This window comes from Rutidosis leptorrhynchoides, chromosome 1 (genome assembly GCF_046630445.1).
Source record: "Rutidosis leptorrhynchoides isolate AG116_Rl617_1_P2 chromosome 1, CSIRO_AGI_Rlap_v1, whole genome shotgun sequence".
Taxonomy (NCBI): Eukaryota; Viridiplantae; Streptophyta; class Magnoliopsida; order Asterales; family Asteraceae; genus Rutidosis; species Rutidosis leptorrhynchoides.
Window position 1 is genome coordinate 507,666,603 of NC_092333.1, and position 26,292 is coordinate 507,692,894.

General features: G+C 33.1%; 1 protein-coding gene and 1 pseudogene across 1 annotated transcript; one reads left to right on the plus strand and one right to left on the minus strand.

The window, feature by feature from the left end:
* Positions 1-17,819: 17,819 nt before the first annotated feature.
* On the plus strand, positions 17,820-21,069 carry LOC139841366 (sugar transport protein 8-like). Its single transcript, XM_071831589.1, has 4 exons — positions 17,820-17,955; positions 18,440-18,759; positions 19,678-20,301; positions 20,629-21,069. Exons 1-4 carry the CDS (start codon positions 17,820-17,822, stop codon positions 21,067-21,069), a joined length of 1,521 nt encoding a protein of 506 aa, XP_071687690.1.
* A 1,011-nt stretch (positions 21,070-22,080) lies between these two features.
* On the minus strand, positions 22,081-23,446 carry LOC139841374 (protein OCTOPUS-like; annotated as a pseudogene).
* Positions 23,447-26,292: the final 2,846 nt, after the last annotated feature.

The following is a 26,292-nucleotide window of genomic DNA, read 5'->3' on the forward strand; positions in this document are numbered from 1 at the left end:
CCTAGAATTCATTAGGTCACCTGAACCAATTTGGGTGTCAACCGTAAGAACGGTGGTTGCATAGCATGGTCGAAGACAAGACCTTGTGTCAGACCTAAAAACTATAAGGTGATCTTTACTATTGCTCCTACAAAGGATAGTAATTGCATCCGACACGATATAGACCATAATCAAAAGCAAGTCAAGGGACATTGCCTTACCACTTGCTTGTTCAACGCTTTTCTTTACAACCGGACGGTGGTTTACCGAAAGGTAATATACGGAGCAAGTATACTGGACGTGTTGCTTTCCTAATACAAGGTTAGCAAGTGGGTGACACAAAACCGCAAGTTTTGAACTAAAATTTTAAAATCTGAAACCCATAAAACCCACAAAAACATTTTGCAAACACCGGTGAAGGGTTATTCCGGAAAACTTATCTAGGGTAAAAGCTAGATTGAATTTTCAAAAAGATCAAATGTTTTCATAAAGATCCAATTTCCTTAAAGGATCTAAATTTTTATAGTCATGTGGGACTGTAAACCACATCGTTACTATTATTGTTCATACCGCCGTATCAAAATCACTGATGTATAAAGTGTGAGAATAAAAAAAAGTGATTCGAGTGAAGTGTGATTTTATTTTAAGTTCTGTATTGCTTGAGGACAAGCAATGCTCAAGTGTGGGGATATTTGATAGTGCTCCAAATGAACATATATTTAGTATCAATATCCTTCCAATATGTAAAGTTTTTAGTTACTATTGTTCTATTTTTATGTTGTAATCGTTTAAATAAATAAGTACGAAGACAAAAGAAGAAAATGACGATTTGAAGACGCAAATGACCAAAAAGCTCAAAAGTACAAAGTACAATCTAAGTGGTTCAATTTATTGATAAGAAACGTCTAAAAGTTACAAGAGTACGAGCCGCGAAACGCAAAGTACAAGATATTAAATAGTACACAAGGACGTTCGAAAATCCAGAACTGGGACATGAACCAACTTTCAACGCGCGATGCAACGGAGCTAAAATTACGAGTCAACTATGCACAAGAATATAATATAATATATATATAATTATATAAAATTATATATATTATATTATATATTATTAAATAAAACATCGGAAAATAAGAAAACAAAAGTATGTGAGCTGTCCCATTCGGCCATGCGATCGCATGGCCAGAAGGCACAAAACTCATGCACTCGCATGAGTTACTGTAGCAGGCCAAGTTCTATAAAAGTCAGTTTTTCGGACGAGTTATGTACAATATAATTCAATCTCTCTCACTCTCAAATATATATTTATATTTATATTTTAATTTTAATTTTAATTTAAGTTTAATAATAAATAAGGTTATAGTGGCGAATGTTGTAAGTGTGTAAGTCCAAATTATGTCCGTGTAACGCTACGCGATTAATCACCACTGTAAGCTATGTTCTTCCTTTTTAAATTAATGTCTTGTAACTAAGTAATTATTATGCTTATTTGGTCCGAAGTCATTGTGATGTTAGACTAAATATTAAGATGGGGTTATTAGATTTTGTACCATAATTAAGGTTTGGACAAAAGACCGACACTTGTACATTGGACTATTGATTATTAATAGATAGGGGGTATTGTCTAATCGAATGACAACTCATTAGAATCTGTCGAACCTATCTTCAAATTAGTTAATCTAATAATTATTAAAATGATTATGTATGTTCTATTTAGTGACGTTTATACGACATCTTTTACGATCATTTAATTAATTATTCGGGTTGGGTAATTGATTATTCATTCTGATCAAGTGGGTAAATTAATATTCATATCTCACTAAAACAGGGGTGTATTACATACAAGGATAATTGGTGTAATTGTTAACAAAGTATTAAAATCTTGTTATAGTTCGAATCCCTAATTAGTTGGAATATTTGACTTCAGAAATAAGGTTAATTTGACGAGCATTTTATAATTATGACCGATGGACTATTATGGACAAAAACCAGATAGGTATCAAATAAACCAGGACAAATGACAATTAACCCGGGTAACAACTAATTAAAATCAAAACGTCAAACATCATGATTACGGAAGTTTAAATAAGCATAATACTTTTATTTCATATTTCATCGTACCTTTATTTACTGTCATTTTAATTACTGCAATTTACTTTATCGCAATTTAAATTCTGTCATTTTTATATTATCGTCATTTATCTTTACGCTTTATTTAAAATCGACAAACCGGTCATTAAACGGTAAAATCCCCCTTTTATAATATTACTACTTATATAATTATATATATTTTATAAAAATATAGTTGTTAAAAATATAGTACGTATTCACTAGCTCCCTGTGGAACGAACCGGACTTTCTAAAAACTACACTACTCTACGATTAGGTACACTGCCTATAGTGTTGTAGCAAGGTTTAGGTATATTCCATCCATAAATAAATAATAAAACTTGTGAAATTTGTATCGTATTTCACATTAAAAATAATAGTATTTCGTATACACCGCTACACACATCATGTACGAATGAAGCTATCACTTAAAGAGTGAATCTAGAAAATAAAGCTCGTCTTAACTTTTTGACGTTATAACGTTTGAATTTAGAAAATAAGGTGCGTCTAATCTTTTGACGTTGTCTTGGTTAAATTTCCGGAATTCAAGGGATTAAGGAAATCTTTGAAATCTAAATAAGATCTGAGTCTTCGGAATTTAAAGAAATTAGTATCTTTTTTATTAAATGTGGTCATCTGTCTTGATTGCTACGTCTGATATTTTCATTATAAATTAAACCCTTTCGTTCCATTATTTTCATCACTCCTATACTTTCTTTCTTAATTCTTACTTCTAAAAGATTGTGAAAATGCTTCATCCAGTTCTAATCCTTGATATTTTCCTAATTATCATTTCTGTCATCCTTCTTTTTAATCTTCCACCAGAAGAATCTGTTTACTTCTACTATTACCTTGGGGTGATACTATTCTTAATTCTACCGTGTCTTTATATTGCTATTCGTATTAATATTCACGGTTTGTAACCTCCGTGTTGTTATTGGGCTTTTTATTTTCTATTATATTTTGGAGCTCTTTACCTTTTTATTTTCTTCTCGACCTCTAGTAAAGCGATTAATGGTCCAGAATTCGTAAGTATGGGGTTTCGAATGAACTTAATGTTCTAAACAAGAAAGAACATAATAGCACGATTTGATTTGTCAAAATACTAGAATCACTAAGAATAGAACTATCAAGAATATATTTTCTTGATATGTTCAGAAGTTAAGCAGAATGAAAGAGTTATGTAACATGGCACATGATGACGTTATGATCTGTGAATCATCATCACGTTTCATTAGAATTTTCAGCATGACTTACTGTAATATAATCACGTTGGCCAAGTGTCATTATATTATACTAACTCATGCTCAAATTCTTTACACTTCTCCAGAATTCATTCGTAATTATACTTAGATTTTACAGAAGTTTCCAATATAAAGTAATACAGAATGTACGAAGAGGTATATAATTTCGGACAAGAATACTTATGAAAATATCCTCAGAAATATCGAGGATATTTATGATGATATTTTGAAATTTCTAAGTTCGAAGGTTGATGAAGAAAGATTTTCCGCAAGATTTTAACATGAGTACGGAGCAAGATATTCATTGAAGGTTTCATCGAATCCAGAATTACCTGGATTCTTTGAATATAGGGCTTGGTCCTTGTATTTGTCCTTGGTCTCCTTCATGGTTAGCTTAATCCGTTTTTCAGTACCAAATTTTCTATCGAGCGTTCTCAACTTTCCATTCTTTATTATCAAACTTTTGGCCATTTAGACCATCTACAACATGCTGCTTCGTCAGCATTTTCAAAGTTTAACGGTTCTGGATTATCGGTTATCAAACCGAGGGTTTTCAAGAATATTGAAGGTTTTTAGATAATTAAATGCTGATTGTGATCGTCAAGATACAAAGGATGTTTAAGATGAAATCAAGTGGCAAACTTGAAGAAATGTTTAGTTTCATATGTTGTAATCAATATTTTAATTCATTTTAATTGTCCAATATTGGTAGTCCACAGTTAATAGTTCACAGTTAGTAGTTTCATAATTCATATGTAGTTTAATATATAATATTTGAATTAATTAATACATATCGTGACCCATTGTATACATGTCTCAGACTCGATCACAACTCAAAGTATATATATTATTTTAGAATCAACCTCAACCCTGTATAGCTAACTCTATCATTACCGCATATAGAGTGTCTATGGTTATTCCAAATAATATATATAGATGCGTCGATATGATATGTCAAAACTTTGTATACGTGTCCCGATATTTAAAGTGCGTAAAATAAATAACATAAATTAAATGACGATAAATAAAATTGCAAGAATATAAATTGCGATAAATAAATTGCGATAAATAAAATGTAATCAGGTAGCTAAGAACAGTTAGCGTGGATTCTTAACGAAATTTTTCTCATAGTTAATTTGTTTGTTTCTAAAAAATTTTATTTTGTCCAATGTTTTCTTTATTATGCCACTTGTTGGATTCTGATAAGTCAAAATCCAAATATGAAATTGAATGAAAATGGTTATTCTGTGGTGAATGGATTCGTATATTTGTGGATATGAGTAGGATAGTAAATGACCGTTGAATCGGATTCGAAGAATGTACAATGTAACTTATTAATGTGAAATCTAAATATTCCTCGGGTATTACCTACCCGTTAAAATATTTTCACCATTAACAGTTTGTACGAAAGAATTTTTAATTACAATCTTTATGAAAATATACTTACATATATATTTTCTTCAGATGAAATCATGAATTTAATGAGTTAATATGATATTAAACTCATTCGGTTTTCGGTTGGGATTAGAATGAATAATATCTAAAACTTTAGAGATTACATAATCGCCATGTAGAACGAAGATAATTGATGTAGAACGATACGTCGTACGATGATTATACTCGAGGTACAGAATGAGATGTTGAGGCATGGATTGTTGATGGTACTGGTGCTCTTATTGATGGTACTGTTGGTTCTAGTGATGTTGCTGAAGCTGGTAAATTTTGTACCATATTCTCCAAATCGATTACTCGAGCGCGAAGTTCGTTGACTTCTTCTTTTATTCCGGGATGATTGTCGACCGGAACGAGCGGATGAATAAGGTTTAGAATTTGGGATATCATATAATCATTGTGAGATATCCTGGAAATAAGGGTGAATATGGTGTTTTGGACTGGTTTGCCGGTATGTGCTTCAGGTTCATCGCCAAGAGGTGAATTCGGTTGGTGGAAGGGATCTCTTTCTTCGCGTCTCCATTGATTAAGTCGACTACGAACCTATCAGATGAATTGGGGATGGCTGATTGGTTGATTCATTTTGGTGACGCTGCTTCCGGAGCTTAGGTGAACATCCATGTCGGAATAGCTGTCGGGTTCCGAAGAAATTGAACTAGTGACGAGTTCCATTTCGTACGATTGAATAAAGGATTTTTCGATATGAAATGATTTTCCGGCTATCGAGTGGTATTCTAATTACATAGAATATCTATATATACAGAGCAAAAGATTTCGTAGATTACGGAGGAGTTTACGGAATATGTCAGGCAAAGTTTACAGTAACAGATACGCTAAGATATGAATTATCAGATACGCTAAGATATGAATTTTGTCTATACACTATTTATGCAATCAATGCAGTAAAATGTGTCTAAACTAAGAATGATAAGCAGGTAATTCCCTATGGATGATAAGAAGGTAATTTTCGACACGAAATGATAAGCAAAACTTTTGACATGCAGACACTGTCGAAGTCCAGACTCACTAGTGCATCTTAACAACTATCAGTTAGACACACTAATGCAAGACCTGGTTCGCTAAGACCACCACTCTGATACCATCTGAAATGACCCGTCCTAATCCACCTAGACGAAGTCATCAACATCTGGTCCCATTGCGAGGTTCTGACCTAAATATGCCATGAATGACTCCAAGTAATATCTCTAAAATGAGCAAGTGCACAGCGGAAAGTTTCTTTCATACCTGAGAATAAACATGCTTAAAGTGTCAACCAAAAGGTTGGTGAGTTCATAGGTTTATCATATACAATCATAAAATTCAGTAATTTTGATAGACCATAAGATTTCAGTTTCATAAATATATGTACACTCGCAAGTGTATAAAAGTATTCTATAAGTTGTTGAGCGCTTCGGTAACTATACTTAACAACTAATGTGGCATATTCCCTTTATTATGAAATCTCCCTACACTGTACCAAGTGTAGTAAAAACGAAGTACTATGCAACCGTTTACGATACTAGAGCGACTAGCCCGGTTAGGGTGGACAAACCTGATAGATCTATCAATAGGATTCGCGCTTACATGTTCTTCCAACATGTAAATATTAGTTACCAAGCTATTAGGGAAGATATGAAAGGTGGTACAACTCAACGTAGAATATTTTTGAAGTACTTATGTCTATTTCGTCAAACATAAAAGCAGCGCATGTATTCTCAGTCCAAAAATATATATTGCAAAAGCAATTAAAAAGGGAGCAAATGAAACTCACAATACTGTATTTTACAGTAAAAATACATATGACGACATTGAACAATTGTAGGGTTGGCCTCGGATTCACGAACCTATTATTCAATCATGTATATTAATACATGTAATGGTAATCGAGCAAATATATATATTATTAGTGATTTTATTTGTTATTTTATATCATGTGTTTTATTAATAACTTAATTAAATATATTTATCTTTATATAGATAATTAACATTTATTACAAAAGTATTAATATGATTAGGTTTTATGTCATAAATATATTTTTTTATATAAAAAAAATCTTCATTTGATATATTAATAGTAATAATAATAATTATGATAAAAATAATGCTAATTATGATAAAAATTATGATAATTCTAATAATAATAATAATGATAATTTTAATATTAATGATAAAGATAGTACTAATAATAAAAATTATTTATAATGATAATACTAATAACGTTTAATGATAATACTAATAATTATGATAAAATTTTGTTAATAATAATAAATAATCTAACAATACTAATAATAATAATAATAATAATAATAATAATAATAATAATAATAATAATAATAATAATAATAATAATAATAATAATAATAATAATAATAATAATAATAATAATAATAATAATAATAATAATAATAATAATAAGTAATAAGTAAACTACCTCAAATGAGTAGTCCTAAAAAATGCCCAAGTCTGGGTTTGAACCCGTGACGTCCCTGCTAACCCGTTAACACCTTTAGACCAAGGAACCAAAGATTTGTTTTGGTATTAACCCGCATGATTAATTAGTTCATCTTCATCAACACTTATCATTTCATCGTCATTATCATGATCTAATATCATCATCATTCTTATATCATAAATATCTCTATCTAATTATCATCATTTCCATTTTCATTCGGATCATCATCATCTATTTCATTATCATCCTCATGTATCATCTCAAATTATCATTTTCATTTAATCAACATTTTGACTCGATCATTGTCACTATTGGGTCTCAGTCCAATAATTAAAACCATACGGCCCAAAGATAAAATAAATGGAACACGGTCCAAGTATTTGTTAACGTCCAATCTTAGTAATATTAATTCATTCCCATGATTATTTTTAAAAAGAAGAAAAAGAACATAGGAAACCATATTCATCATTTAACACAAAAAGTAGTAATCGGTTTCTCCTTATCTGTGTGGCCAATAATTGCGGTCCCCATGAATTCGACATGGTCAAAATACTCATTCCCACTAATGTCCCACATACGAAAACCCTTTACAGAATTAATAGTAAAATAAAAGGCTGCAAACGTAATAGCAAAAATGGGGTTGGTTTTGGTTCGAGCTGACAAAAATAGTTTCAGGCGTGTAGTGGTGGTTTGGTGGTTGACAAAGAGGGTGGTGATGGTGGTTTACGAAAAGAAGCAACAACAGTGGGTGTCGATGGTGATTGTTTGAAACGTCATTAGAAATAGAAAATAGAAGTGATGGAAGGTGGTTATTATGGATTGAAGTGGTGGCCGGTTGTGAAGTGGTTGATGGTTGTGGTATTGGGTCTCTTCGAAAGTAACAAGCACGGTAGCAGTAAGAGTGATGAGCAGTGATGGTGATGAGGGGTAAAGATGGTTATCATGGTGGTGGTGCAAACGGTGGAGTGGGGGTGGGTCGAGTGGAGTTTAATCTAGCTTATATATATATATATATATTTATGTAAGCTTGTATATATGTATATAGATAGAAATATAGAGTAGATAGATAAAATAGATGGAAGTGGGTTCATGTGAGTGACGGTTAGACGAAAACAAAAAAAAACAAACCAGGAGAAAGTGGTGATGTAATTCGATTAAGAACAAGGAAATAGAAATAATAGCATGTGTGTTTCGATTTGGTTGTAGAGTGATTTTGAAGTGAAACGAAAGTAGACACAATGAAGTTGTAGTTTCATTTGGTTTTATGAAGAGATAACTAGTAATTAGTGACGGTGGGTTGTAATCTAGGTAAGCAGGAAGAAGAAGGAAATTTAGAAACAAGTGGTCTTGTTATCATATTCAATTGGTATATGCATGTATATAATGTGCTGTAAAGATACAAAGTAGGTTGTAAAAGAAACAAATAACATAATAATATAATAACAATAATAATTAAAAACAATAATCAAACGTGTTGTAAAAACAGTTATGAGTTTGTCTAATATGCCGACACTTTTATTAGGATTCATTATATTACGGACCGGATCTTGTACTCCGTTGATAGTAATTAGTGGCGTATAAAAGTTCTCAGAAAAATTTCAAAATTTTAAATTAAGTATCTTTATTTATTTGGGTCATTATGGTATAAAATTTGGTCATTAACTATTAAATAAATATTACATTAATCATTCGCTCCCAACCCCAAGTAAAATGTAAAAAGTTTTAAAATTTATCAAATAACTTCTAAATATATTATTAATAAGCTTATAATTTATAAAACTCATTTTCGGATAACCGTTTATTTTAAAATCACATAAGTTCCTTTTTAACTCGTTTACTATCAATCGAAAGACAATTGAGCGTTACCTTTGTTTACTAAATAACTTTGAAATCACCAAATATATTTTCTATATACTTTATTTATATATACATATACTTTTTAAATAATAATTATTTATTTTACATAGTTAATTCTAACAACTACAATATATAATATTTCCTATTATTATATATAGATGCATATCTATTTACAAGCAATCGTATCGTGAGTCGTCGAGAATGATCGAAGGTCGATTGAATATATGAAATAGTTCACAAATTTTAAGACTCAATATTACAGACTCTGCTTATCGCGTCACAAATATAATATCATATCGAGAGTTTGATTTAAAATTAGTCGAAATTTTCCGGGTCGTCACAAGCATGTTCGACTTCCATTTTATCCTTCTATTTCTACTGTCACTTCTTGCTTTGACATTGTCCACTCTGATTTCTGGACTTCTCCAATTTCGAATCTAAGTGGTATTAAATAGCATGTCAGTTTCTTAGATCATTTTTCCCACAACATTTGGGTTTTTCCTCTACATAAAAAATCTGACACATATGCTAAATTTGTTCTTTTCCGCTCGTTTGTTAAAACCTAATTTAATCACAAAATAAAAGCTTTTCAATGTGATCTTGGAGGTGAGTTCGACAATCACTCCATCTACCAGCTGTTTCAGTGTAACAACATTCACATTCGCTTCTCTTGTCCTCTAACATTCTAACAAAATGGGAAATCTGGACGCATGATTCGAACTATTAACAACCTCATTTGTACTCTTCTGTTTCAGGCACACCTACCCTCAACCTTTTGGGCCGAGGCACTTCATATGGTCGCTCACCTCCTCAATATCCTTCCCTCATCTGCCATTAACCATGAGATTCCTCACACCCGTTTATATAGGTCCCAACCAAACTATATCGTTCTTCGCATTTTCGGTTTTCTATGTTACCCTCATCTAAACAACACCCATAAACTAGCCCCTCGCTCTACACCTTGCATCTTTCTCGGTTACCCGTCTAACCATCGCGGATACTGATGTCTTGACCTTGCAACCAACAAAATCATTATATCTCGGCATGTCACATTTGATGAAACTGTCTTTCCATATGGCTCCATGACCCCCACTCAGTCACCGTCATATTCTTTTCTAGATTCGCTACCCACTATTTCAGCTTCCTCCACAACTGACCAACCATTAGGTCATCCCACACCTACGCCACCGCCACCTCCACCTCCTCTTCGTCCTATACCCCCCACTACACCTTTCACATAGTCTACACCATCCTCTGTTCCTCAAACTACTTCTCAACCTTCAGAGTCAAACCCACCTCCTGTACCTACTCATCCCCTGATCACCCGCTCACAAGTCGGTATTACATGACCTATCAAACGTCTGAATCTTCATGTTTCTACCATTTCTCCAATTCCCAAATCCTACCCTCAAGCTCTTACTGATCATAACTGGCAATGTGCTATGCATGATGAATATAATGCTTTGATTAAAAATCATACGTGGACCCTTGTGCCCTGACCAATGGACGCGAACATTGTTCGTTCTATGTGGCTCTTTCGACATAAGTATAATGCAGATGGTACTTTGATTCGCTACAAAGCGCGACTTGTTGCTAATGGGCATAGTCAGCAGATTGGCATTGATTATGATGAAACTTTAAGCCCAGTTGTTAAGCCGGGTACTATACGCAATGTTCTTAGCATGGCTCTTTCTAGAGATTGGACTGTCCATCATCTTGATGTTAAGAACGCATTTCTTAACGGTGATCTTGTTGAGACTGTTTATATTCATCAGCCTCCGGGTTTTCGGGACCCGGAGCACCCCGACTATGTTTGTCTTTTGCAGAAGTCTCTATATGGCCTCAAACAGGCCCCTCGTGCTTGGGTCCAGCGTTTTGCTGGTTATGCTACTCGTGCAGGTTTTGTTCACAGTTGTTGCGACTCTTCATTATTCGTATATCAGCAGGGACTCGACATGGCTTATTTACTGCTATACGTTGATGATATTATTTTAACAACTTCATCTCCTGCTCTTCTTTGACGGATTATTCAGTCTTTGCATCAGGAGTTTTCTACGACAGATTTGGGCCCATTAAATTACTTTTTGGGGATTTCAGTGACGCGCAATTCTACTGGCATGTTTCTTTCTCAAAGAAAATACGATACTGAGATTCTCGAGCGTGCCCGGATGCTTAATTGTAAACCTTGTCGGACCCCTGTGGAAACTGATTCTAAGCTTGGGACTGTTAGTCCAGCTGTGTCTGACCCCACATTGTATCGAAGTCTTGCTGGTGCACTTCAGCATCTCACTTTTACGCGTCCGGACATTACTTATGTTGTCTAACAGATATGTCTGTTCATGCATGATCCTCGAGATCCCTATTTAGCAACTCTCGGACGCATTATCTGCTACATTCAAGGGACTCTTGATCTTGGCCTACAGTTGTTTGCTTCCTCGATTGCTTCCTTTGTGGCTTATTCAGATGCTGAATGGGCCAAATGCCCCTCCACACACAGATCTACGTCTGTTTATTGTGTTTATCTTGGCAATAACTTGCTATCTTGGTCATCTAAGCAACAACACACACCTTCTAGATCTAGTGTGGAGGCCGAATATCGGGATGTTGCTAATGCGATTGCTGAAACGTGCTGGCTACGCAATCTTCTTCGCGAGCTTCATTGTCTGCTATTCTCGGCCACTATGGTATACTGTGATAATGTGAGTGTTGTTTATCTCTCATCAAACCCAGTCCAACATCAACGAACAAGCACATTGAGATTGATATTCACTTTGTTCGTAATCTGGTTGCTATGTGATATGTCCGAGTTCTTCATGTCCCATCTCGGTATCAGTATGCATACATTTTTACCAAGGGGCTACCGGCATGCCTATTTGAGGAGTTTCATTCCAGCTTGACCGTCCGCTCTACTCTGCTCCAACTACCGGGGGCTGTTAGAGTCTCTTGGATTGTCTACATTTAATACTAGTCTTTTGGCATTGCCAATTTGCATGTATATATAGTTTTGTTTGTATAGTTATTCTTCATGGAAATACATTACAATTTACATATGGATGCTTCAATTATATCAAATCATCTTAAAGTTCAATAAGTAATGTAGTGCGTTAAAATCTATTCGTTTATTCACTCAATGTTGGTCAAATGTAAGTCTATTTTGTAGATGCCAAAATGGACACTTGCATAACGGGTCATAACAGATAAGTTTTATTTCCTATCATACACTTAGAAATAGTATACTGTTTCTTAGAGTATACCTTTATAATATTGAAGACGAAAAAGTGATTTAAATGATCTTATGGATGAATAATACAATTGTAACAACATTTGACCCATTCTCTTTAACCCAAATATTCTAAGAGAAAAAACTAAATAGTTATAGCAATTATTGTATGAAAGTTATAGAAATTCAAATTTAGGTATTATCATATTTGCCAAATTACTATCGGTGTCTATGCACTTTTTATTTGGTTGAAATATTTAACTTTAATACAAGAGTATGTTAATTCCTACAAGATTATAGTCAAACTCATTATTTAGTTACTATGTATTATATAAAAACTAGCAACTACTTTGTACATAATTTTCGATAATAAAAAAAACTATTATAGTAGTTTGCTATATTAAATGGGGCAAATGGCCCGAAAATGTAATCAATGTTACCCAATTTGACAATCAAGGTAATCTTCAATTTGTCGAAACCCAAAAAGGACTTCAATTTGATTTTTTCTCAAGAAAAGGATTACGTGTTCATAATTTTCAAAATTGGGTAATCTTAGTCAAATTCATTAACGATCGTTAGTTAAAAGTACAAATTTGGTCCTTAAAGTTTCTTAGAAAATTGCACCAAAATTCCTTTATCATCTTCATTAACATCTTCATTCTAATTACCAACCACCCGCCTGTTTTGTCCTGTATTACACAAATGGCAATCTACTGCAATCCAAAATCAAATTAGCAATCTAGATATATCTGAATTACACAAGAATATTATATCTATATATGCGGAGTATTATTATTAATTCAAACAAAAGATCCAATATCAAAATCCTTAAAATCCGTCGCTATCAACTGTCGTCGCTATCAACTCCGTCGCCGTCATCGTCAACTTCGTCGCCGTCATCGTCAACTTCGTCGCTATCAACTCCGTTGCCTGTCGTCAATAAGTGATTAAAAATTAATTTGGTTCAGTAGCACGAGATCTAGGATGTTGAACCTTTGGACAGATAAATCACAAGGATTGTTATGCATTTAATATATGTAATTTGAGATTTAGGGACCTGAATGATACTAAATTTACTGCTTTTAAGTTTTGAAATTAAAGATTCAATTATGTCAACTTATTGGTTTTACATATGTGAAATGCAGCTTTCAAAAGATATTATAAACATTGTGGAATTATATATGAAGACTACGTGGAATGTTTCAGCCATATATGTTTATTCACGGTGATCCTCACACACCATTTTCTGATTCATGTACACCCAATTACTTATTTTACCCTTATTTATACTTACAATAATAATATAAATTCAACTTCCTAGATTAATCTAGGGGCATAATTACAAGTTTTTGAAACGAAAGTGTACATTGATCAATAAGTGTTTTTTGAGAATAATTTTTAGAATTTTTTTTTTTTTTTTTTTTTGTTAAATTTTTAGTTAGGGTTAAAGATGTATTTTTAATTTGGGAATAAAGATAGGGATGAAAATCATGAAGGGATTGATGGTTTAAGGTTTGACTTTGAATTGCATTATACAAGTACATTGTTTATTAATGGAGGTTTTGTTTGTTAGAAGGTTTTGCTCATGAAAATGATGATAGATGAAATTTTTAAGAAATTTCAGGGACTAACTTTGTATTTTTAATTAACGATCGTTAATAAATTTGACGAAGATTACCTTAATTTTAAAATTTTTGAACACGTAATCATTTTTTTGAGCAAAATAAAATTGAAGTCCTTTTTGGACTTAGACAAATTGGGGGTTACCTTGATTGTTAAATTGGATAACATATATTACCTTGTCGGGCCATTTTCCCTATTAAATATGTTAAATGCCATGATCGAGTTGTGTTGACGTTGTTATGCTTCTTCTTTGCATAGTTCCTGCATATTCTTTTACTTATGACATTACTGTTAGTATCTTAGAGAGTGACTAAATTCGTTAAGTATCGTCTATAGATTCATATAGGATGATAAGAGGGTTGTCTGCTTGTAGATAAAACACACAATGTTCAAGTCATAGCCCACTACCTAAATAAAAATATCTCACCACAATACCCAAAGACCTATAAATTTGATTACACAAAACGTCAACATGCGGTCGATTTACAAATAGAAGTTGGGACTTCGAAGATTGTATGATGAGTTCAAACAAAAATTTGTTCAAACGAATAGTAAACAGATAGATCTCGAAAAAAACACATACAGTAAAAAATGGTGATTAAATGAGAGTTACGAATCAAAAGATATGATCGTTCAAAGTTCGAACATGAGTTAGAACACAAATATGTTCAAACATGAGTATGTTGGAACACAAATCTGTTCGAACTCAGTGAAATTTTGGGAATTAGAACACATATATATTCGAACACGTGTTCAAACATGTTAATCTGAATTAGAACAACTTCTTGTTTGAATGAATAATGTATTGTGACAATTTTTTTTTTTTTTTTGAAAAAGTGTAAAATATAATAAATATTTTTTTAAAAATATATCTGAGCAAATTTTCCTATATTATACTCCCTCCGTCCCATATTAATAGTCCACAAAACAAAAAATACACAGTTTAAGAAAATGTTATAAAAGTACTGTACTTTCTGTTACTTTCCAGTTTTACTCTTACCTTTTTTTCCTCCTTTAATCATATCCACGTACATTAAGGGAATAATAGAACTTAAACTTCTTATTCTTTTCTATTTAGGAAAGTGGACTATTAATTTGCAACATTTCAAAATGAAATACTGGACTATTAATATGAGGCGAAAGGAGTACTATTTAAGTAAATGAGTTAATTGTACGAACGGTCGTCTAGTGTAGAGCTTGTAATACACATAACTCATATTTCTCTTATGCCACTCCCAGCGGCACGCCATAGGAGCCACCCTCACACCTTGCCCTCGAGGGCGTCGATGACATTCCTGCCGCCCTCCACTTTCTCTCTCCATTTCGTGCTCTAGCATTTCTTCCACAAGCATCTTCCAGGACGGGTTTATTGGTCAAAATGAATTAAATTGCAACCATTTGGTGCGTTCTTTGTTTAATTTAATTTTTATTTTTAATTGTTTCTTGAATTGAAGTTGTCTACAACGTTTGGTGGGTTCTTTCCATTTTTAATCTAGTGAAGAAGATGACCAAACACTAAAAGTGTGGTTTATATTAATATACGTATTCTTTTTTATTTTTCATTTTTAAACTAGTAATATTAAATATATTAAATATAACAATAATAATAATAATAATAATAATAATAATAATAATAATAATAATAATAATAATAATAATTTGAGTAAATATGTCATGGTTGGCAATGGTGTGTTATGAGAGGAAGCGGTGAGGAAGGAGGAGAGAGAAAGCTGATGTGGCGCTGATGAAATGTTGAGGAAAGTGTCATGATTGAGAGTGTTCTTAGAGCACTGGGTGTGGTAACGCGTCAGTTCAGTGTTAGTTCAGTGTCTTGCTGATGACTGGACGCTGACTGGACTGACATTATAAACTGACATTGGTGAAAAAACAGGGGAATTGGGAAGATTGTCAATTCAGTGTCTTAGAAAGAGAAAATATTTATTATTAATCATTTATTTTATCTTTTTTAATTAAATAAATATTTTCTATATAAAAAAAAGTTTTATATAATGGCATTTTATTATTTAGACCATAAATGTATCGTCTTTTTTTTTTTTAGTTTTAAGTGAAATATTTACAAACAATTAGTACTGGTGTATTTTAAGGGGTTAAAAGGAAGCGTATAAGTTGTTGAGGGACCAAAATAAAAATATGACATAAACTCATTTCCTTCACATCTTACCTGTAACAAAACTTCAACTCTTAATCACAGATCTACAGCACAACTCCAATTATTTTCATAAAACACACAATGGAATACTAAATACACGTAAATGGAGGAAAAGGAAAAAAAAAAAAAAAAAAGAGCAACGGTCGAAAATTTGAAATTGGGTCCCATCTCCACAGCGTCGAGTGGAAGACTTCGAATACCTCGACGCCGGACCGACGCCGGACCGGTGTGGTCCGACCGTCGGAGGTCCAGCCGACTCCGAGGTGACCTTGCCCACACCGGATCCTCTTATTGCACCCTTATTTAATTTTGATAATGCATTTTTGTAGTTAATTTTCCAATAATTAATCAGATAAATTATTCTATTTTATTTTCAATCACACACTAATTAAACAAGCGCTTGTACCATCACAACCCTTGTTATTACAACTTCCCACAATTTCATTCTTCACAAGTTTAGCCAAGCATTCAAATTTTCTTTTAATATATAAATAAATAAATGTTAAATGCTACAGAGTAGTAATTATTTAGAGGTAGTTTGGATATACTGGTTTAATTAGTAACAACATATTCGGCGTTTGTATATTAAGAAAAACTAATTAAAAACTACTATTATCTCATACGAGTACTATATATCTAACTATCTATTACATATTACTTAAATTAAATATATACGAGTAGTATGTATATATATATATATATATATATATATATATATATATATATATATATATATATATATATATATATATATATATATATATATATATATATATATAGTGAAAGGATCCATAGAGAACTAGTGTATGTAGAGAACCCATAGAACTCATAGATTGAACTTCAATCTATGTGGAGATTGAGCTTCAATCTTGGGAAAAAAAATACAATCTGAAAAAAAAAACTGCAAAAAAAAAAAACAGCGAATCTGCACAGAAAAAAAAAAGTGAATCTGCAAAAAAAAAAAAAAAAAAAAAAAACTGCAAAAAAACGTCAATCTGCACAAAAAAAAAGTCAAATCTGCACAGAAAAAAGTCGATCTGCAAAAAAAAAACTGCAAAAAAAAACGCAGATTGACTCAATCTGCACGCAGATTGACTCAATCTGCACGCAGATTGACTCAATCTGCATAAAAAAAAAATTGAAAAAAAGTCGATCTGTATAAAAAAAAAAAACTGGAAAAAATCGTTAATCTGCACGCAGATTGACTGAATCTGCAAAAAAAAAAATTCTGAACAGAAAAAAAAATCTGCAAAAAAAAAAAAAAAAAAAATATGTGAATCTGCACGCAGATTTAGTGAATCTGCACGAGTTCCATGAGTTCTCAACTACCATGAGTTCTCCATGGATCCTCACCATATATATATATATATATATATATATATATACACGTTGATGGATAATAACATAAATGTACTTAATAGAGTTTAATAAGGAAGCTACCTGATTTTTTAAGTAAGTAAATTAGTGGATATGGATAAACACATGCATGTATATATTTGGATATTTGGATTATATATATAAAAAATGCAACGAACACTGAGAAAATGAAGGGATATAAGATTGACAAGTTCGGATAAAATCAGTAGCAGAATGTTTCAACAAAGATCTATAAATAAGGCTATTTGTAAATAAATTAAAAAAAGAAACACATATACACACACGTACGTACCCTTAATTCATTTGTTGATAAAGTTTACATACATTTCCACCATCATGCCTTCTCCGGTAATGGCTGTCAATGGCGGTGCCGGCCAAGATGTTCTGGCCAAACTCACCGGCCAAGTGGTTGTTTGTTCTATAATTGCTGCCTTCGGTGGCCTCATGTTTGGTTACGATATTGGTATTTCAGGTTGTCCCTCTTTCTTTAATTAATTACGTACGTTCATTTTTAATTTAAAAAATAGAAAACCCTAAACCTAGATCCAAGAAAATTTGAATTCAAATTCCAAAATGTGATGTAATTTGACAAATAATATTCATTAATAATTTAAATTATTCGATCTTTTTCTATTATATGATCATTGATAAATTAAAGATCCATTTTGGTTATCAGATTTTTTTTTTATTTTATTTCCAACGAAATGATTATACTATGCTAGTAAGATTAGCAGTGAAAAACGTAACAAATGATCAACGCAGAATCTATCAAATTATTATTTCAAATATTTATTTATTAATCAAAGACGGAGTAATTTGCAATGATAGATATAATATTCTCTTAACTTTTATGATTGTTAGTGTGACATGTTATTTAACTTTGTTATAATGTTATGGTTAAAGTTAATATATATCATGTTATTTAACTAATGAATGTGAGTATTGGTGTTATGTAGGAGGAGTGACATCAATGGATGTGTTTTTAAAAAAGTTTTTTCCTACGGTTTACGTAAAAAAGCACCATGCGAAAGAAGATAATTACTGTAAATTCGACGATCAATTTCTTCAGCTATTCACCTCTTCACTCTACCTTGCTGCCGTTGTTTCTAGTTTTTTCGCATCCAAATGTTGCAAAAAGTACGGAAGAAGAATCACAATTCGACTAGCCGCCGTGTTCTTCTTGGTTGGTGTTGCTCTTAATGCTGCCGCCATGAACCTTATGATGCTCATCTTTGGTAGGATTTTTCTGGGCGCTGGAGTCGGATATGGTAATCAGGTAATTTATTTACTTAATTAGTAGGAACATGCTTAATTAATTGATCAGATGATGTATATAACACTACTGATTTCATTGGAGCTAGTAACATGATGCAAGTTTTATAATAAACCTAAACTTGATTTGGTTTCTGTGTTATCAATGACTCAATGTTATATTTCAAAATCATCTCCAAGAAGCAAATTTTACTTAATTAATACTTAAAAACTGTTTTAAGTTACAATGTCATAATGCAATTAATTGCCTAATGAAATTTTATGTTGTTTAAAGGAAAAAACTTTCAAACTGTTAATTGGTATTTTTAATGTAATCTAAATGTTATTTTTTATATATAAAAATGATCAGTTAGTTTCATAAAAAAAAAAAAACAGTATGATAGTTTTTTTCCTTAAATTAACAACATACACTTTCATTAGCATACTAGCAACTAATCACATAGAAATATCTATATATTTAGTTTACATAAATCCTCCTTAAATGTTTCATTTCTATATTAGCTTCTATATATGTAATTAGTTGCTACTAGTATGCTAATGAAATTTTATGTTGTTTAAGGAAAAAAAACTTTCATACTTTTTTTTTATGAAACCAACTGATCATTTTTATATCAATCAATTCATGCAGTATACTTGAGATAGTTTAGTTTACATAAATACTCGGTACAATTGATTTACTACTATTTACACAAAATAAGACCAAGACAAGTCTTCAACAAACATTTAAATATTCTGTCTGTTGCATGTTCACCATTATAAAGATCTATATATAAGCATTCTTTGTGACTAATATTTAGAAAATGTCACACTTCTATTTAGCTTTTAGTACTGGTTTACTTGTGTGTAGATGAGTAGATCGTTACTTGTAATTATTTGGTAATACAAGTAGAGTAATTTAATATGTTTTTGCGAACGTATGCAGGCAGTGCCGCTTTTCATATCAGAGATTGCTCCACCCAAGTTCCGAGGGGGATTAAACGTCTGCTTTCAATTATTCGTAACTGCAGGAATATTATTCGCAAACATAGTTAATTACTTCACCTCAACCCATCCTTATGGTTGGAGAATATCGTTAGGTGGTGCAGCCATCCCTGCTCTGTTCCTAGCCATCGGTTCATTAATAATTGTTGAAACGCCTGCAAGCTTAGTCGAGCGTGGTTACCCAGAACGTGGGTTCGCAACACTTCGAAAAATCAGAGGGGTACAAGATGTACAAAAAGAATATGATGAAATTGTAGCCACTACTGAGTTAGCTAAACGGATCAAACACCCGTTTAAGAACTTAATGAAACGATCAAGCCGACCTCAGCTGATTACGTCAGCAATTCTTCAAATGTTCCAACAGTTTACAGGCATTAATGTGATCATGTTTTACGCACCGGTTTTGTTTCAAACGATGGGTTTTCATAGTGATGCGTCGTTACTATCAGCTGTTGTTACTGGGACCATTAATGTGTTTGCTACGTTGGTGGCTGTATTTTGTGTCGATAAAGTTGGAAGACGGTTTTTGCTGATTCAAGCTGCCATCCAAATGCTTATCGCTCAGGTAAAAGCATTCGATATATAGCTAAGTTACACACGTTTAATTCAGTTATCGTTAAAAAAAAGTTATACAAGTGATTTAGCATGTAGTACAAGGTTTATTTCCCCCCTAATTTAGAAAATGAAAGAAAGACCAAAGGTATAATGACGGATTTGCCATGTGCTTAGCATGTGAGGGGAGTTAACGAAAACAATTAACGATCGTCAGACTGAGGGACGAGCTGTGCAAAAAAATGAAGCTATAAGGACTCAGAGTGCCAAAATAAAGTTTAGATACTCCGATTGCAATCGAGTTGTTATCTTTATGCAATTTTTTGAATATGTTTTGCAGAGTGTAACGGGAGGAATAATTATGGCGTTTTTAAAAGCTACAAATGTTTTACCAAAGACGTACTCATTGGTGGTGCTTTTTCTGATTTGCTTCTTCGTAGCGGGGTTTGCTTGGTCGTGGGGACCGTTAGGGTGGTTGATTCCAAGTGAAATATTTCCACTAGAAACAAGAACCGCAGGGTTTTTTGTCGCAGTTAGTATGAACATGATATTCACCTTCTTAATCGCTCAAGCTTTTCTTACAATGTTATGTTATATGCGCTCGTTAATCTTCTTTTTCTTTACCACTTGGATTCTCATTATGCTGATCTACGCTGCCTTATTTATCCCGGAAACTAAAGGTGTTCCGATTGATGAAATGAATGATAAGGTATGGAAAAAACACTGGTTTTGGAAGAGATACTTCAATGATGAAAACGAACGATCACGAGACAAGCCTTGATGTGAAATGTTCACCATTTTGTTTTTTCTTTGATTTATTTTTAAAGATTTTGGAATTTGTTTATTAAGTAGGATCTATGTTTTCACAGATTGTGGATCGGTTTATTCCTTTGTTTTATTTAACAATTTTGTTTTCTTTAATGGAATTGTATGTTATGTTCATATATTTTTGGTTTTCTGGTGGATTTGCAAACACAGTTCCTTTAATGTGTTTCAAAGTTTAAGGTGGAGAAGTGGTCACCATTTTTACTTGCATTATATGGATTAGAGTTGGGGCATCCATGGATTTCATATTCACAAACCAGAGGTTCCTATACTTGTTAATGAAAAAATGAAGTATAAGTAACAAACAAATAAATCACGTATTTATTTTTTTCCCCCTAATTGGGTAATTATAAGTGCATTCAAGTACACAGGGCCGTCTCAATGATTCTGTGAGCCTTGTTCGACACATATAAACGGGCCCCATATGTATAAATGTAAGTATGTATCACGTATGATTGAATGTCTGAATTCATATATGGTTGAATTGAGCCAATTAAACTAATGGGCCAAACAATAATAAATAATCTTGTTTTAACTCGTAATGTGTAAACTAACTAATTATGATTTAGATTTTTTATTTCAGTAATATGTCGCTACTGTATATAAAAATGAGCATTATTATTTTTTTAAATTCGGGTCCCCTATAAAATTTGGGTCTCTGTTCGGTTGCACACTCTGCACATGTATCGAAAACGCCCATGCAAGTACAATACAACAAGCTAGCTAACAACAGAAGTTGAAGTTGGATTGCCAGTTTCTTCATATTTGGAACCTCAATGAACAGTTTCTAAATTCTAATTAAATTACTGCTGCAAGGGCAAAACTTGAAAGGTGAACAAATGCATCAGTTTAGTATGGCTTTGTTAATTTAACTATCTTAGAAACACAAGAAATGTTCCAACACATACAAGAACCTATTAAAGTTATCTTATAACTAATTCCAAAACAGAGCACCAAGCATTAAAATTCACAATATTATGCAATGCTTGGTGCAGATAGCAAATAAAACAAAGTAACTTAAGAGGCTACACATAATTACACTACTATAATTAACAACTTTGGAATGCCTACCACCCTCTTCAACTCTTAGATGTAATAATTCCCTTGGGCCCACATAACTACTATTTGTAACTAATATGTCACTCAAATCCCCTCTTTTAACACCATGAATTGCATTGTTTCTTCAACAAAATCTCTAGTCTTCTTATTATTCCATAACAAATTAGACATCTTTCTCCAGCTACTGTTTATTTCCCTGTTACGCCCATTTGAATTCTTGACTGGAAATTCACTCAAGGATCGCAAATGCCAATATTTTAACTCTTTCTCAATTATAACCAACTTAGTTTCTTGACAAACATCATCATTCCTTGTTTTGGAACATGAACTTTTCACGGAGCTTGAACTACTACTCCCTGAAGAATCTGAATTAGACTTAGCAGACGAACTCAACAAATCTTCCTTCAACATAATCTTTTTGTTTACAGATGGCAACATTATATCATTATCAATACTAGGTAGGATCGGTGTAAGCGTAGGGATTGTTCTTGCAATCATATATCCATCCCAAGAAGCCCGATGTTACTCTATTTGATTAGTATCAATCAAAAACCTAAGTGCTGTATCACAAGACCTTCTACCCAATCCATATTCTACAACCTCAGGTTTGACTAAGTTTGACTTATCATTTCGCTTATTCTTTTGTCTCCATTTTCGTAATTTCTGACCGAAACCTAAAGCTGCATTCCAAAAATTTCTCTTTTTATTCTGCAATTTCATTTCAATATGTTCCTTCATTGTCCTCAAATCCCCACCATCAATATCATCAACTTTTTAGGTACGTATATATCATTTGAATCCATAGTTTTTGAAACTCTAATTTCATTACAGTCATCATGATATTGATTCTTATTATCATTATTATTATCTTCGAATATCTCTAACACATGCACTGTAATGCTCAAAAACCCCAATTTCTTCGTATCATTTGAATCAAAGAGATTTGTAAGCTTACTAGTAACCCTAACGTCACATGACTTTCGAAGTTGATCGGATTTCAAAACCTCGCATTTCTCAACGGCAACAAATTTCTTACGGCGAAGTTCCGGCACAGCATGACCTCTAGTGCGGCGACTTAAGGGGAATGAGATTATATTTTCTTGTTCCACATGGAGTTGACCAGTGGAAGATGATGATGAATCAAGATACGTAAGTCGATCTCGAAGGCATAATGCGCATAGTCCGGTAACTTGTTCGTTAGGATGACGGTGACAATGTGAACCACGACGAGTTCTGATTTGGGTATGGATACGGGTCTGAGGATCTGGTGACATTGTAAGGAGAAAATGTGATGGCTAAGCTTATAAGACTATGGTTATCGCAGCGTTTCTTCCCTCATCGCCGCCTACATGTCACTAGAAACGCCCCACAAACGTCCGGAATGGGGCGTTTGCGGCGGGGCGTTTGTCTTCAATAAACGCAGAAGAGAGAGGGCGTGAAGATGAGGTGGCAGCTGCTGATTATCTCATGTTATTTCTCTCTCCACCTTTTTAATATTTTACCATTCAAATACCAATCACATCACCTACTGTAGTATAAATATAAATTCGAGACATACCAAATACGAGCAACGAAAACGAGTATGATCGACGTTTAGATCACTGGTCAGGAAAACAATCACAAATGGAAAGCTTTCACAGTTTCACGGCCTAAGTCCTTCAACGGATTGCAATGTTCCACTTGAACAATTATACTCACAACCTCTCAAAAGAATTATTTCTCAGTATGTTATTCGAATTCTTTTGTTACATGCAGAAGATAATAATATATAATGGGTTAGCAACCCCCAAACATGTACAATGTGCCAAATGAGATAGTAATTGGTTCAACTACTCCAACACTTCTTTTTGAACCACTCTCACAATGTGCCAAATGAGATAGTAATTGGTTCAACTACTCCAACACTTCTTTTTGAACCACTCCCACTTTCATTTGTTTGTGGGTGATAAACAATCAATTTCTAACATCTCCCACTCGCACACAAAAAATTTTGATATACTCATATATCTTGAAAAACATACCGTGTAGTAAGCAAACCATTCATACTGGGAACTAGGCTGTGCGATCGGCATACTTTGAGAGCTCAATTGCTATACATCTGTTAGGAATATATAGCATCTCAATAAATTTAGAAAGAGTAGATTTAGTATGCAATGTCCTAGATCATTAATCACATTAGTAACTCGCATGATCTCAATTTTACTCATAAAACCCTTTTGTATTCACAATTATCATTTATCACTAAGACTTTTCACTAAGACAAAAGATAATTGGTCGACCGGTGAATACAAGTTAATGTGAACTTCAAATGATCTTCCCTTCTCTTGGAATCCATTGGCCTTAGCTCAACTTGCTTTTCTAAGAACGTTCACCCAGGTTGAATCACTCATAACCCTTAAGCAACGCCTTAAGATATCAAACATTAAACTAAGCTTCAAGAGACAAGAAAAAGTCATAAGGACATTAAATTGAGGTTACTAATACCTTAAGGGACTCACATATTATAGAAGTAGAGATCGTTTCTTTTATTTCTCTTTTTGGTCGTCTTGATCACATGTGGTATGAATCACATGCTGCAACATTTCTCCTTCACAATGGAGGTATGTCTTTAAATCAATGTTGCACAGATGATAGTTCAAACATACACAATGTTCAAAACTCGAGTTCACTTATCTACTCATAAACTCTGAAGACTCACATCTGGATACTCATGACAGATAAGGTGAATTGTGAAAATTCACATAATATTTGTACACTTACAAATGTGGCGTCTAATTATCTCAATCTTGAGCTCTCAATTGTCACTAAAACAATATGCTTAATATACACCACTTTTTCATTTGTCACATGAAATGGAATTGATTACCCATGTGAGTGGACTAATCTTGTATCTGTCTGACATACTTTTCTCAATTCGCAACACAAATAGCGAACAATAAAGCAAGGATTTAAAAGAAAACTTATTGCATTGGATATAAACAAAAATTTGTAAGTACATTTATTAAATAGTACATTCGTCACAATCTACGTAATCCTTGAGAACTAACATGCTTAACAAATGCATCTCTAGGTATAGGTTTTGTCAAAGGATCTGCTACCATATCATGCGTAGATATGTACTCCATACTTACTTCCTTTCTTGCAACCTTGTCCTTCGCATAATTGTACTTTATGTCAATGTGCTTTGTTTTTCAATGGAACTTGGGGTCTTTTGAATATGCAATGGCAGCCTCATTATTAGAGTATATCAATGCTCGATCAATGGTATTGCCAACAACCCCCAAACTACTCAAAAATCGATTAAGCCACACAGCTTCTTGCACAGCAGCTGAAAATGCCACAAATTCAGCTTCCATTGTAGACAATGAAATACATGATTGTTTCTTGCTACTCCAAGATATAGCACCTTTGTTAAACAGAAAAACAAAGCCAGAGGTGGATTTTCTTTCATCTATATCTCTTCCCCAATCAACATCAGTATAGCCACTCATTTGCAGATCATTTCCTTCGTAGCACAAAGAGTAATGACTAGTACCCTTAAGATACCTAAGTAGCCTTTTCACCTTTCCAATGGGTTAAACCTGGATTGGATTGGTATCGGTTTACCATGCCAACAGCAAAGCAGATATTCGGTCTCGTACACATCATAGCATACATGAGACTTCCAACCGCACTAGCATAAGGAACATTTTTCATTTTATGTTTCTCTTATGGAGTTTGTGGACACTCTCTAATGCTCAACGTATCACCAATCGCCATAGGAGTGTCTATGGGGTTACATTTATGCATGTTCAAACGTTCAAGAATCTTGTTGATATAAGTCTCTTGCGAAAGAGCCAACAACTTCCTTGAGCGATCCCTTGAAATCTTAACTCCAAGGATATATTAAGCTTCACCTATATCCTTCATTTCAAAGTTAGATGATAACCATCTTTTAACCTCGAAAACATACTGATGTTATGCGAGGTGTATACGAAATAGTTATATTTTTATTGCGAAATACTATTAAATACGATACAATTTTACACAAGTTATTTATTTATAGAGTGGATATACCTAAACCTTGCTACAACACTTATAGGCAGTGTACCTAATCGTAGAGTAGTGTAGTTTTTAGTAA

Coding starts and splice junctions, on each gene's coding strand:
- LOC139841366 (XM_071831589.1), top strand. CDS start 17,820: ATGCCTTCTCCGGTAATGGCTGTCAATGGCGGTGCCGGCCAAGATGTT. Junction 17,956..18,439: donor TTACGATATTGGTATTTCAG/GTTGTCCCTCTT, acceptor GGTGTTATGTAG/GAGGAGTGACATCAATGGAT. Junction 20,302..20,628: donor TCCAAATGCTTATCGCTCAG/GTAAAAGCATTC, acceptor TATGTTTTGCAG/AGTGTAACGGGAGGAATAAT.